The 13,719-nt window shown below is 43.5% G+C and overlaps 1 protein-coding gene across 12 annotated transcripts in view; it reads right to left on the reverse strand.

Moving 5' to 3' along the window:
- CSNK1G3 (casein kinase 1 gamma 3) overlaps positions 1-13,719 on the reverse strand; it is a 155,797-nt gene that overhangs the window by 106,957 nt on the left and 35,121 nt on the right. For all 12 annotated transcript variants that reach the window (XR_010924056.1, XR_010924055.1, XM_067569246.1 and 9 more), the window contains one exon: positions 10,574-10,614. Coding sequence is in view for 10 of the 12 variants with exons in the window: in XM_067569246.1 (XP_067425347.1) it covers positions 10,574-10,614 (41 nt within the window). In the remaining 2 variants the exon portion in view is untranslated. The remainder of the gene's footprint in view (positions 1-10,573; positions 10,615-13,719) is intronic.

Consider the following 13,719-nt stretch of genomic DNA (forward strand, 5'->3'; position numbering starts at 1 on the left):
CGATGGAAGCACTTAGTCCTGTCAATATAAAACTCCAGGGCTCTCCTCACATCAAGAGTATGCAAGCACCTCTCCTCACTGGACTTGTGTGGCTTGGGGCAGAAAACAGACAGGAAGATATCCTGATTCAGGTGAAAATGGGAGACCACCTTAGGCAAAAGGGCTGGATGCGGTCATAGCTGGACTGTGTCCTTGAAGAACACCATGTATGGTAGCTCCGACATTAAAGCCCTGATCGCCAACACTCACCTGGCAGGCAGGATAGCAACCAGGAAGGCGACCTTCCATGACAGGTATGCAATGGAGCACGAGGCAATGGGCTCGAAGGGCAGTCTGGTAAGTCTGGAAAGGACCAAGTTTAAGTCCCACTGAGGAGGCGGCTCCCTTATCGGTGGGAAAAGCCTTTCCAGCCCTTTGAGGAACCTAGCCATCATTCCATGAGAAAAAAAACTGTTCTACCTTCCACCAAGGGATGGAAAGCAGATATGGCAGCAACATGGACCTTGACTGATGAGAAGGCCAATCCCTCTTGTTTCAAATGGAGCAGATACTCCAGGATTGTAGGGATCAATGCCTCCATTGGGGACACACCACGTTCGGTTGCCCAGCAGGTGAAGCGCTTTCACTTGGCCCTATAGGCAGATCTGGTCGATGGCTTTCTACTCTCCAGGAGGACCTGTTGAACCTGGGTTGAACAGGCCTGCTCCTCCTGGTTCAGCCACAGAGCATCCAAGCTGTCAGGAGAAGGGAGGCCAGCTCTGGGTGGAGCAGGCAACCTTGATCCTGGGACAGAAGGTCCGGGCACAGCGGCAGGGTCCAACGCCTAGGACACCACAGCTCCACCAGCATCCCAAACCAATACTGTCTGGGCCACTCCAGTGCCACCAGGATAACCTGTGCCTTGTCCCTCTTCCCCTTCAGGAGGGCCTTGTGGATCAGAGGTATCAGTGGGAGGGCATACAGGAGCCCCTCCAACCAGGGGAAGAGAAAAGCACTGGTGATGGAGCCTGCACTAAGGCCCTTGCGGGAGCAGAAGCAATAACACTTCCTGTTGGCCCTGGTGGCAGAGGTTCACTCGAGGATAGTCCCACCTTCAGAAGATACAAACCACCACTCATGGTGAGAACAGAAGGCCTTGCTGAGACGGTCCGCTAAAGAGTTGTTGACCCCTAGGAGGTGAACTGCTATTGGGTGGATATTTTGGTTGATGCAGAACTCCCAGAAGTGCATGGCCTCTACACACAGGGCGGGGGATCTGCCCCCCTCCCCTCCCTTGTCTATTTATAGAATACATGGAGGCCGTATTGTCTGTGAGAATCTGCACCACCCTGTTGGTGGGATGAGGTAGAAAAACTGCACAGGCTAGTCAAATTGCCCTGAGCTCTTTGATATTGATATGTAACCTCAGCTCCGCCGAAGCCCACATATCCTGGGTTTTCAAGGAACCAATGTGAGCTCCCCAGTCCAGGTCTGAGATATCAGAGACCATGGTAACTGATGGCTGAGGTGTTTTGTAGGGCATTCCCGAGAGGACGTGACCCAGAGTCAGCCACCAGACCAGGGAGGTATTTCTGGAGGGACCGTAAGTATCCTGTCCAGGCAGTGCCTGATCGGAGAATAAACGGATACCAACCACATCTGGAGGGGTCTGAGGTGCAACCTGGCCTGGGGAACCCACGTAGGTGCAGACGCCATGCGGCCCAGGAGGTTGAGGCACACCCTCGCTGTTGTAAGGGGACGAGCCGAAATGTGTGTAATGATTTCTATCACCTGGAAGGAATGCTCTGACCCTGGATGAGTCCCGAATGGCCCCGATGAACTCTATCCTTTGCATGAGGACTAATACCGATTACTATTATTTTATTAGGAGCCCCAGCACCTGACAAACACCTTGGGTGATCGATATGCTGACCTGGACCTGAGATCTTGACCTGCCCCTGATGAGCCAATCATCCAGGTAAGGGAATACCCGCATTCCTCTCTTTCTGAGGTAGGCCGCTACCACCAACATGCACTTAGTGAAGATTCTTGGTGCAGTCAAGAGGCCAAAGGGGAGCAACGCAAACTGGTAGTGTCCATCTCCTACCGTAAATTTCAGGAACCTCCTGTGACCAGGGAAAATTGCAATGTGAAAGTAGGCGTCCTTTAAATCGAAAACGGCATACCAGTTACCTCGATCCAGGAAGGGGATGATGGTGGCTAGGAAAACCATGCAAAACTTGATTTGTTTAGATGCCTCAAGTCTAGAATAGGCCTCAGACTCCCTTTGCCTTTGAGATCAAGAAGTAATGGGAGTAAAAACCTCAACCCTGCAGATCTCTGGGAACCTCTTCCACCGGACCCACCTGCAGAAGTGCTCGCACCTCCTGTTTGAGGAGTTGTTCATGAGATGGGTCCCTGAAGAGAGACAGGGAGGGAGGGTGGGAAGGCGGGAGTGAAGTAAACTGGAGGGTATAACCAATTACACCATGCTGAGCACCCATCTGTCCGATGTTACTGCACCCAGGCTGTGAGAAAATGGGCTAAGCGAGAAAAAAAAATGACAGGGGGGGTTGGATCCAAGGGAAAAACTGGTAGGTTGCTCTCGGGTGCACCTTCAAAAGGGCTGCTTTCCGCCCAGTTGGTCAAGGTCCAGCCAATGACGAATGGTCCTGGTGGCTCTTGTAAGACTTGTTCTTCCTCTTATAGGAGTCTCTGCGGGGGGTGGTCCCCAGACTGCTGTTAGTGGTGGGGCTGAAAATGCCTCCTAGAGGAGGAAGGAATATAGAGGCAAGGGACTGCTAGGTTGCCTGGAGTCCTTCATGCCAGGGAACCCAGCATGGGGTGGGTGTAAAAGTATCTGAACTCCTTCACCAGCACGTAATATTTTCTTTCTGCCCTCTTGGATGTGGGGGGGAGCAAGGCTGAGGTTTGCCACAGGGCCTTGGTAAGTTTAATAACCCTCTCATGGGCTGGAAGGGCCACTCTACTAGAAGCTGCCGAGGCCAATATCCCGAATAGCTTGTCCATTATCTCATCCAGTTCCTCTATCTTGAGGCCCAAGTTAGAGGTGACCCTTTTCAATAGGCCCTGGTGCACCTTAAAATCGTCCATCGGCACCGCAGATCAAGGTCCCACAACCACTTCAACTGGTGAGGGACCCTTCTGATGCAGGGAGGGTTGGCGGCCCTACACAGGTCTCGCCAGGTCCCCCCTTTGTCTTCTCCACCAGAGAGCATCCCCATTCCATGCAGATCTTCTTGAACTTCTTCTTTGGAACAGGGGAGGGAGATCGGTGCCAGGAGGAAGACATGGGCGCCGGAAGATAAGGTCCACATTATGAAAAAATTGTGAATCCCTAAAGTCAGGAAACTGTGGGTGTAAAAGTACTTTCTGCTACTGTCAGCCACAGGCAGCTTTGCAGGAGAGCTAGAGCCTCTGAGAAGGCACGAATACCTGATGTTTCAGAAATTTAAAATAAGTAATTAACTTAATCAGTTGTGAAATGATATATGTAACGTTTTTAAACGCTAAAGTTGGCAAGTTTTCTCTTTGCTTATATAAAAGGCATAATAAAACATCCTTCTGAAAATGAAAGCATAAAGCCACACAATTAGAAACTCATTTCACATCAAAAGCACCATCTCTTCCTCAATATCAGTGCCTTTACCCACCAACAATAGTGAGAGTTAAAGTTTTGGCCTTAACTTTGAATTTCCTGACTTCCGTTAGTTTGTTGTATGTAAACACACTACTTCATTTGCATTGCTTCAAGTGGTCAAGTAATTATTATGGTTCTGTTCTACACTTGGTAATAACACACAATAGGTGTTTACCAGTAGGCTCTCTTTCAGAACTTCTAAAACAAGCTATCTGAAAATAGTTCTTAAAGCTTTCTACACAGCTTTAAGTGATGCTGTTGTAAGACTCAGAGAAATTAAATTAATATGCTAAAACTAAATTGCCGAAGCACAATCACTTCAGAGGTTGAATGAAATTAATACAGAAATAGGTTAGTAATTTAAACTTCATATTTTATAAATAATTCATAAAAAGTGGCCATGTTTATGAATCTGGCAACTTATGGGGGGAAGGGCGGGAAATCTATAAACGACCCCAAAACTACCAGTGTCAGATTTACATTTTTCTTAGAGTACCATAAAATTAGTGCTCCAAAATCACTAGCCATGCAAAAGATACTATAAGGATTTATTGTGAATACACTCCCTCAGCAATTATCCCATTTTACACACACACACACACACACACACACACACACACACACACACACACACACACACCTTCAGCCCATGTTCAACTTGCACAGGACTTAAAGAGTTTCAGGCATATTTTAGAAGGAAACTTAATTTAAAATAAGAATGCACAATTTTGCTCCTTGGGAAAAAAAGTTAGCTTGGCATGTTTTTTACATCAGTTTTTGCTTGCGGAATGAACTTTGTATTTGGCAACGATGTTTTAAATATTTCTGACTTGCCATTTTTGTTTAGCTATTCCAAAGCTTAAGTTTCCATATTCTGAATTTCACTTTATACAACCAGAATGTTCAGTGTATAAGGTACTGCAAAATATATTCTACAACAAATCTGGAATAATTCCCACTGCATTAATTAGAGGAGTCAAAAGATAGCTATGCAAGTTTTTCAAAAAAAGTGGCAATAAAAGTTATAGCACTTTACACCTTCATATATCATTCATGAGGTTTTTCCATTTGGTTTGTTTTAAAAAAACCTCAATCCATTCTGAAATATCTTGGTTATTATACAAACTATCACTGGTTTACCCAGAGCTTAGTGACACCCACAAGAACAATATAACTTCATTTTATAGAATGGTTGAAATTTAGAGCTCATGTAAGCAGGGTGCTAATCCGCATATTTTTTGTTAATCCACTCCGAAAATATTTGCATATAACAACGCAGTTCATTGTAGTACACTGACTCCATATTTACCGCAAAGTCCAGAGTACTGTTTCACAATGACTTTGCTGCAAAGTGAGTCAGTCCCATCTGCTTTTCATGTGCACGGAATGCTACTGAGAACTACTTTTGACAGTCAGCCAACTATTATCCCACACTGCTTTGCAGGTGACCATCACTGATTTGTCTGTTTACCTGTGTGCCCTCCCCTGCTCTGTCCCCTCCCCCAATTACAATTGGTGCAAGCAGCATTTTCTCCATTTGCTCCTGGATGCCAGTTTATCGCACTACCTGCAACAATACTCCAGAGGCCCTACAACATGCCGGAAGCAGTCACACCGAGACTCTGGATCTCATCGCCACCTGGGCGGAAGCATCGGTGCAGGAAAGTCTTGGAGCCATCCACCGCAATAAAGACCATTTTGTGGACATTGCTAGGCAAATGTCCATGAGGAGGCACAACTGGGATACTGAACAGTGACAGATACACAACAAAAAAAGCTCAGAAGCACCTATATTAAAATGAGGGACAACAAAAAAAAATCTCCGGCAGAGTAAATGTAACCTGTCTTTGTTTTAGGCACTAGATAGGATTTTATATAACTACATAGCCACCCAAACCAGGCAACTTGTGGAGCTTGCTGCCCCTCAAGGATCACCAGCAAGACACCCCAAATCCCAGACAGCAAGGACTGAGGCTGATCCTATGGAGGAAAACTTTGCATATATTTTTTTTAAATAATAAAATAATAACAACAACAATAAACCATTTATTATTTGTTATTATGCTATACTAGCTTCCATTCCAGGTGCCCCATGGCAGCAGCTACTGTAGGCTGATGTGAGATAGAAGCTTTTCTGACTGAGATCACCACCTCCCTTTTTCCCGCAGCCCAAACCGTTCATTCGCTCCCTTCCCCCGCGTTCACTGTTCCAAAATGGTGGCTACTCCAGCCAGGTAATTGGCCTCCATCTGATGCTAAAGCCTGAACTACCTAAAATTTTTGGACCCACACCTTAGAAAGCACACAGCCCACGTACATATTTTCCTTTCCCCTTTCTCATCTGCCTTACCCAATGAATGCCAACCCCAAACCCCTTCACCACTTCAAAATGGCAGCCAGCAGCATGGCACAGCCACAGCCTCTCCCCCACCCACAGCAGATTCAAATAAGGAAAACATTCTTTTCTGAAAAGCACAGAAGTTTATTGATGCAGTGATTACAAGAAAAGAAGTTCAATTAGCGTTCTTACTTTACACGAGGTAGACAACAATGCATACCCAAAACTATAGAGTACAGCTCCTCTGTAAAAGCCCAGTAATGTGCATTCTTATAGACTAGTCACCATGAACGCTTCAAACGATCACTGAAGAACCCTATCCATTTTTACTCTGTACTTTCAAAATGTCTGCAGGTAAGAAAGCAACATCTAAGGCTAAGAAATTGTTCAATTTTTGTTCGAGACTCTGAGAAATAGGTTCATGACCTTGCCCAGTGGTATAGCTTGCAACGCCTTTCTGCTCCTGCAACATTTCTAGGGGGAACATCTTGGTGAATAACTGCACAACATATCTCCCTGGTCTGCCCTTTGCCTTTTTCAGTAAGATCATTCTCTGCATCCTAATCACCTCAGTGCAACGTCATCCAGAGTCAGGACAGCCTTATGGTGATGTAGAGAGAATTATCATCCAGCTCACCACCAGATTCTCCCCACTAAGCCCTCCGACACCATATAAGCGCCTCCAAGGCACAATAAACCTGCAAAACAAGACCAAGAACTCAATTCCAAACCCTATCCTCCTTCCTCTCCCCCGCACCCTTCCCCCCAAATCATCCAAGGCACAACAGCAAAGCCACACATCATACAATGCAGACACAATCACAACGCACACACCACTTACTATCTCCGAGGTTCCCCCGAGACTTGGAAGATTCTCAGAGAGGTACAGCCAGAAATGCATAAAAATGCTATTGCAGCCTCTCTAAAATATGAGTAATACTCCCTTGTAATTTTTTAATACCCTCAAAGGTAGAGCACCTGCACTGGCCAGATCCTCAAGGAAAGGTCCTTGTCAATGGCTCAGTGGCTGGCAAATTTGGGGGAGAAAACAGAAAACATGATGAAATGTTCACAGACATCATTAGAGTCCCTCCCCACCCCAAAAAAAATGGAAGGGTAGAGGCAGTATCTGAGGACAGAGAGGGAATCTGACAAGTTTTCCAGTAAGTTCACTGCAGTGGCAAAGGACAGCATGGCAGTTTTCCAGGGAAAGCACTACCATGGCCAAAGTCAGTACGGAAAAAGACAGAGGCAACTCCTGGAGAGGATAGAAAGCCAGAATGCCCTGTTGCAGTGCATGTTACTATTAGGTTAGCAGGCAATGCAATATTGCAAACCAGCACCCAGCCAAGTTATGCAGGCCATAGACAACACCAGCTACTGGGAACAGCTCCTCTCCACTGTAGTCCTGCAGCACTGCTCCCAAAGGCCATTCCCCTCCCAGATGCCAGCTCAAGGTACAGAGATAAGGGGCACCCGGAAATCCAGCTCTTTTGAGCTCTCAATCACTCCTGGTAACTTGGAGCCTCAGCACTCCACATCAGAAAAGGCAAAGCCAAGCCGTTTACTCAGCTGTGACTAAGCCTCCCTGCTCCTTGCATTGTTCCCTGCACTGCACTGCCGCACTTTACTGATTTATTTCACTGCTGGTTTAATGAAAAGATTATTTGCCATTAGATAACTGTTGTATAATAGATTTTTATTAAACAACCTGATGATTAAAATTTCAAAGAAGTCAACATTTCATTTTACACTGAAAATAATTACATTCACACTAATTCAGAAGGGTTTGCAAACAAACACACAAGATGCAATAAGAACTGCCACAACATTGGACTTTCACCACTCATCAACAACACAGTACAGCTTTACAATTTCAGGCCTGAGGCTCAAAGTAAGAGCAAAAGGTATCCCTGACAATATCGCCCTAGCTATTTGCTTGATGCTCAATGGCTGAGCAAATCTCTGCACCTCCACCTCCCACCTATTGCTAAGGTTTTCTCCCTTACACTCATAAATATTGTGCAAAATACATCTGGCTTTTTTTTCTGCTGCTTCCAGTCTATTCCACAGAGTCACAACCCTTTCAAACAGCCAAATACACTTTGAACTGTCTTTCTGCTCCACTCACCATGCTGGTGCCTCCTGCTGGCTGTCTTCTGGATTAGCTCCGCAAGTTGGTACACCCTCTCCCAATGGTGTCTCACCCGCTGGTGACTGCTCTCTGACCCACGCCACTCCAGGGACTGTGGCATTCTCTTTATGATACAATCTCCTGAGTCCCACATCTGCAGCTCTCTCCTCAAAACTTGACCCTCCAGCCAGATCACTTAAGTTCTCCTCTTCTGGCGAATCTGTCATTCCAGACCCTGCCATCTGGTGGGTGTCTTCCATGCCCTTGGCTACCGACCAGTGGCTGGTGGGGGGGACCCAAGCCCACCCACTGCTCCGGGTCCCAGCCCAGGGACCCTCTGAACCGCAGTCACTTACTCCTTTCCTTTGCATCTACCACCACTGCATTTCCCTGGACCACATCTCCACAGCCACAGCACCCAACTCAGTCCCAGCAGCCCTTCTGAACTGCCTTCTCCATTCCTCAGGTTCCTGTCTGCACTGCTCTGTCCAAGGAACTACAGGGTTGCAACCTACTAGGGACATACTCTTCCTTCCTCAAGCTCCCAGCATCAACTGACCCTGCTCTGCCCTGCAGCTCTTCTTATATCGGCTGCTGGGTCCAAATTGGCTGCCCCTCAGTTTCTCTCCTATTGACTGCTTCCCCATCCCGCCCCCTTGGCCTCTTCTAACCCGTTATATGCCAGTGTGGGACGAACACCCAATCACACCTACATTTCTATGAATGGCTTCATTAACCTGGGAAAGAGGGTAAGCCAAGTTTCCCAGAATAACTGGAGCAAATGTCCACACCATTAATGTCCAGAGTGTTCCCAGGACCAAACAGTCTTTTCTCCATTAGTTTAAATATACCTGAGTTCCAAATGATCTTAACATTGTGGACCCTTCCAGACAATCCCGAATTTATGTCTATAAACCTGCCAAGGCAGTCAACAAGCCCTTGGAGCTCCATGGAGCCTCTTTCTATTTATGAATTCTGAGCCCTGATCAGGGAGTGGGGGACAAATATGTACATCAGTCAATCCGTTGTCCCAGTTGAGAGTCCCATGACCACAAAATCAATAACCTTCAGAGCATTATCAAGGTGGCAGCAGTACCTTTTCTATGGCATCACACACCTGCCTGACAATGGCCAATGGGTAGGAGGCTTGACCACACATGTGACACCGCAAGTTGGTACACTGCTGTGATAGCTGCAGTGTCAGTTCAGCATGTATCTCCAAAAAGGCTTCCCATCCAGAAATTCTCTCACCATTGCTGGTCATCCCAGGTCTGCAGAACCATCATTTCCTACCAATCCATTCTGGTTTTCCAAGCCCAGAAATAGTGCTGCATCCTGTGAAGCTGCTCCAGAAACCAGTCCTCTATTATCAGTTGCTCATTGTCTTCCTTGTTTGCGTCCTTGTTCTGCCACCACTGGAGATCCTCTGCTGCTGGAGGAATAGCTGCCACATCTGTTTGGTGGTGCGTGAGGCAAAATCCAAATTGATCCAGCTTTGAGTGTTAAAACATAGCCCAAGCAGGCTCAGAGGCAAGGTTGCCAGCATAGTGGTGCCAAGCACTGTGGACAGCAATTCAAAAATGGTGCTACCCACACCTAAAGAAGTCCAGGGTGGAGACAAAGTAATCACAGGATTTTTTAAAAAATCTGAACCAGCTGGCTTTCACTATGCATCCCAATACAGTGATAAAAATCCCAGAATGCACACTGCTCAAGAGCGAAACAAAGGAGCACCCTTACAGAGTGCCATTTAGCAGCAATTGCTGTCGAGTGTATACAATGATGTGCGCTGACAGAGGTTACAGTCCCTTGCATGTAAGCTATTACTTACGTTACATGCATTAACTGACACGGCAAAATGTATGGATTAAACACCCCATAGAGACAAGCCCATAAAATGTAGTTTGTGAAAAAAATGTCATGGTCATAACTGTATCACATCTGATCTGGAAATTAGAAGCATTCATTAATAAATTACATCAAACATCTCATTCTACAGACATCTCAGTAATTAAAAAGCAGCTACCCGTACAGTGAGAAGCAAGAGTAGCAATGATGACAGACAAGATCAGCTGAAAAGTTTGGGGGGAGTTATTGGAAAAATAATCATCCAGGATCTCCACAGCAGCAGAATATCTGGAGCTTTCCACTTGGTGATCTCTCAGATGTCAAATTTTTCACTGCTATTGCAGGAAAGAGGAATCCACCTGGTATGATTGGTGGATAGGTTCTTGAATTAGTAGTCAGTTTGGTTCACCCTTGAAACATTTGAAGCTAGTATAACTGTGGTAATACATGCAAGCCCTTTACCTTTAATTGCTTTCAGGTAGAGTTAGTTGCATATAAACAAGAACCGTACATTTTAATGAAAATAACCATTATTTGAAAGGAAATTTCTAATCAAATTCAAATCTCATATTGAGAAAAGTCAATCTGAATATAAAAAAAAATATAAACTTACCAGCTTAATTGCCACATATTCATTTGTGTACAAATTTTTTCCTTAAAGAAAGACAAAAACAAGAATGTCAGACTCTGCCGGGGTTGTTTTTAAGAGGCACAGAATTGAGAGAGATCCATTTGGCCAAAAATTACATCCATATAAAACATTAATGAGGCTCCGCTATGGCTCTTTGCTTCAGCAACTAAATACACTATTTGCCAAAGAGCTTATTGACAAAGTAACACTGAGGCTTGTGACCAGTCCAAATAGCAGTCTATGTTGTGCTTTCATTGCACTGAAGTAACACACGACCTTAACAAGCAAAGAATGAATGGCAATTTACGTAACAGGTTAACAAAAGGGCGATTCTCACCCCCTTTCTTAGTTTGCTTTTTGGGTGGGGGTTTCAACAATTAAATTGAAATATTTCTTTAGCTAAATACATAATTGATTTTAACATGTATTTTTCAAAAATAAAATTTGCAGTGTTAATATTGACGACCTAAAGTAATGCAGAATCAGCTATGAAACTTACTCATTAGCACAACTAACAAGGTTATCTACTCTGTTTACTTTGTCTCCAAAATTCCAGGCCTAGCTCTGTTGAATACATGACTGAGTAGATTCAACCACAGGGAAAATAAACAATTAATGTTTTCAACACAGCAAGGAAATATTTAATTTTTTGTGGAATACAGAAAACTAATGAAACAACCAAGCCTGCCTGAAGAACACATTAGTGCTATGCAAACCTAGATTAAGGAAATCAAATGCTGCTATAATTTTAAATCAGATTTAAGGATTTTGATTACAATTTACACGGTTTAACATGAATTTTTTTCTAAGAAAAAAAAACTCTAGGTTGCAGTGCAAAGAAAAATCAATGCAAACAAATTAGGCAAATATGCACTGTTCCAACAGAAAGCTCAAGAAGTTAACCACAAGAAAGGGTACATTTGTACTCTACTAATTCCTGTTTTCAGTTATTTGTAACTCAGTGGAGATTTAAGGGGTTTTTTAAACAATTTGTTTCCACTTGCTATTTCTTTTAACATATATTTATCTAGACTGCTAAACTTTAGTGGCATAGATTTAAAGATGTGAATTTACTGGTTTTAATACTGTATTCTCAAGAGAAGGTGTTTCACCTAAGAACACACCCTGAAGAGCATCAAAAGCTGGAAATTTTGCTGAAACACAATACAATACAGAAAGCACTGCAGGATTCCAAGGCTGTTCTGTGGCCCCCAATGACTCTACCTTGTTAGCTAGCACCAGTTCCTAACATCTTTGTTGCTGTATGGGAAATGAAAGTTAGAAACTGAACAGAGAGGAAGAAAGTAAAAAACACTGAGACGGAGTGAAGAGGAGGTGAGAAAAAAGAGGAGTCTGAAAAATGGGTATTGAAGTGGAACAGTGGGGTGCATTTGATCCTTGTTCATTTCATAGAAAACCATGCTTGAAGAAAAAGTTCATAGACATGATACTGAGATTGTAAAATTTACTAGTGCAACTAATTTCAGATTTGGGGTTTGTTTTAAAAATGTTCAGCACCTTAATCTTATCTCACATAAATGTCAGCCCATGCATGAGGTAAGCCAACGAGGGTTGCAGTTTTGTCATGAAAAATTTTAACAGAATCATGGGGTGATTAAGGAGAAGAGAGCAAAAGCTCATTGTTAACACATAAAACAACCAGTTTGCCAATATTTTAGGGAATTTGAAAAATCACATTTCAAACCAGGGAAATTTTGTATTAAATATTAATAAAGGAAACCCATAAGATTATTATGACTAAGACTACAGAATTATTGCTCTATTTTTTTTTCCACTTCATATGCAAAATGCTCTAAGATGCACATTTTCACTATTTTGTTGTCCTTATTGAATTTTTTCAATCTCTGTAAAAATATTTTGACAACTAAGGTTGTAGGGTGTTCTACTGACTCAAAAATTGACTTAAATTAAATTAAAAAATTCAAGTCAATTGCGTCACTTATAAAAGGCATCAGATTTGACAGCTCTGGAGGGTTAAGTCCTCTCTTTAGGCACACGATGTACCATTGGTCATTATAGGCAGCAGCAACACAAGTTTTCCCTCATAGCATCACGAAGGCACAATTCTTTTGAAAGCATAGGACTTGCAAATTTAATATTGAGAAAAGTAAGACTGTTTAGTTTGTTGCAACTTGAAGCCAGTGCCCAGTGCTGACAAAGGCTAAAAGAGCCAGCTCCTAGAGGTCAGTAAGACTCCAAATTTTGCTGGTGGATCTTCTGCCTAAAAGAGGAGGAGAAGCCATGCGCCTATAAGTGGACAGAGATTTCTCTCTTAGTAACCCCTACTCCCCACAACCGTTGTGAGAAGAGAAGATTCCGAAATGAGCAGAGTTCCAGAAGAATCTACCCTATTTTATGGGTTATATGATGGGAGCCCTGTAATCACAAAACTAGAACCAGTTAAATGCCAAGTATGTGAGAGCAGGGGAATAGGCACACAACATCCCTTCCCAGTGTTAAATTAATCAAGTTGTGGCCTACTGTTTAAATACATCCAACATGTCTGTTCATTCGCTTGCATGTCCTGATCAATTTGCCATGTCAACTACCACTATAAAGATATGGCAACATCTTTTTTCTCCAGCATGGACAGACCATAATAGTTTCCAGGCTGTTGCTGAGCTCCTTCTCTCTAATGATTTCCCATTTGTCACTGATCTTAAGTTTGTTGCTCTTCATTAAGACTCCAATCCTGTAAAGATTTATGCATATGCCTCAACTTTATGTACTGTGAATAATTTCATTGAAATGCATAACATTAAGCACGTGCATAAGTCTTTGTAAGATTGGGACTATGTTATTTAATCACCACATCATGCAGAATTCTAAATGTCAAATAATCATAGGTTTTTGTTTTAAATTAAAATAGTCTATGACAAATCTAATTTTAACTGTAATTTTTAATGTGAATGATCCAAAAATTTAAATGGCTTTACACAATAAATTATGATAAGCAGACTTTTCCAGATCTGACAAGATGCTCACTTTCAGCCGAGGCAGATAAAGTAAAGAAAGCCAATGCACATGGCTGCTGAAAGAGAAGCAGTGCTCTTCTCCTTTCCTTATCTCTCTCCTTCCCTATCAGTTATTCAATTCTCTCTCTTTCA

The sequence above is a fragment of the Emydura macquarii genome, unplaced genomic scaffold, assembly GCF_026122565.2.
Source record: "Emydura macquarii macquarii isolate MOO-44397 ecotype Brisbane River unplaced genomic scaffold, CSIRO-AGI_Emac_v2 contig_2897, whole genome shotgun sequence".
NCBI lineage: Eukaryota > Metazoa > Chordata > Testudines > Chelidae > Emydura > Emydura macquarii.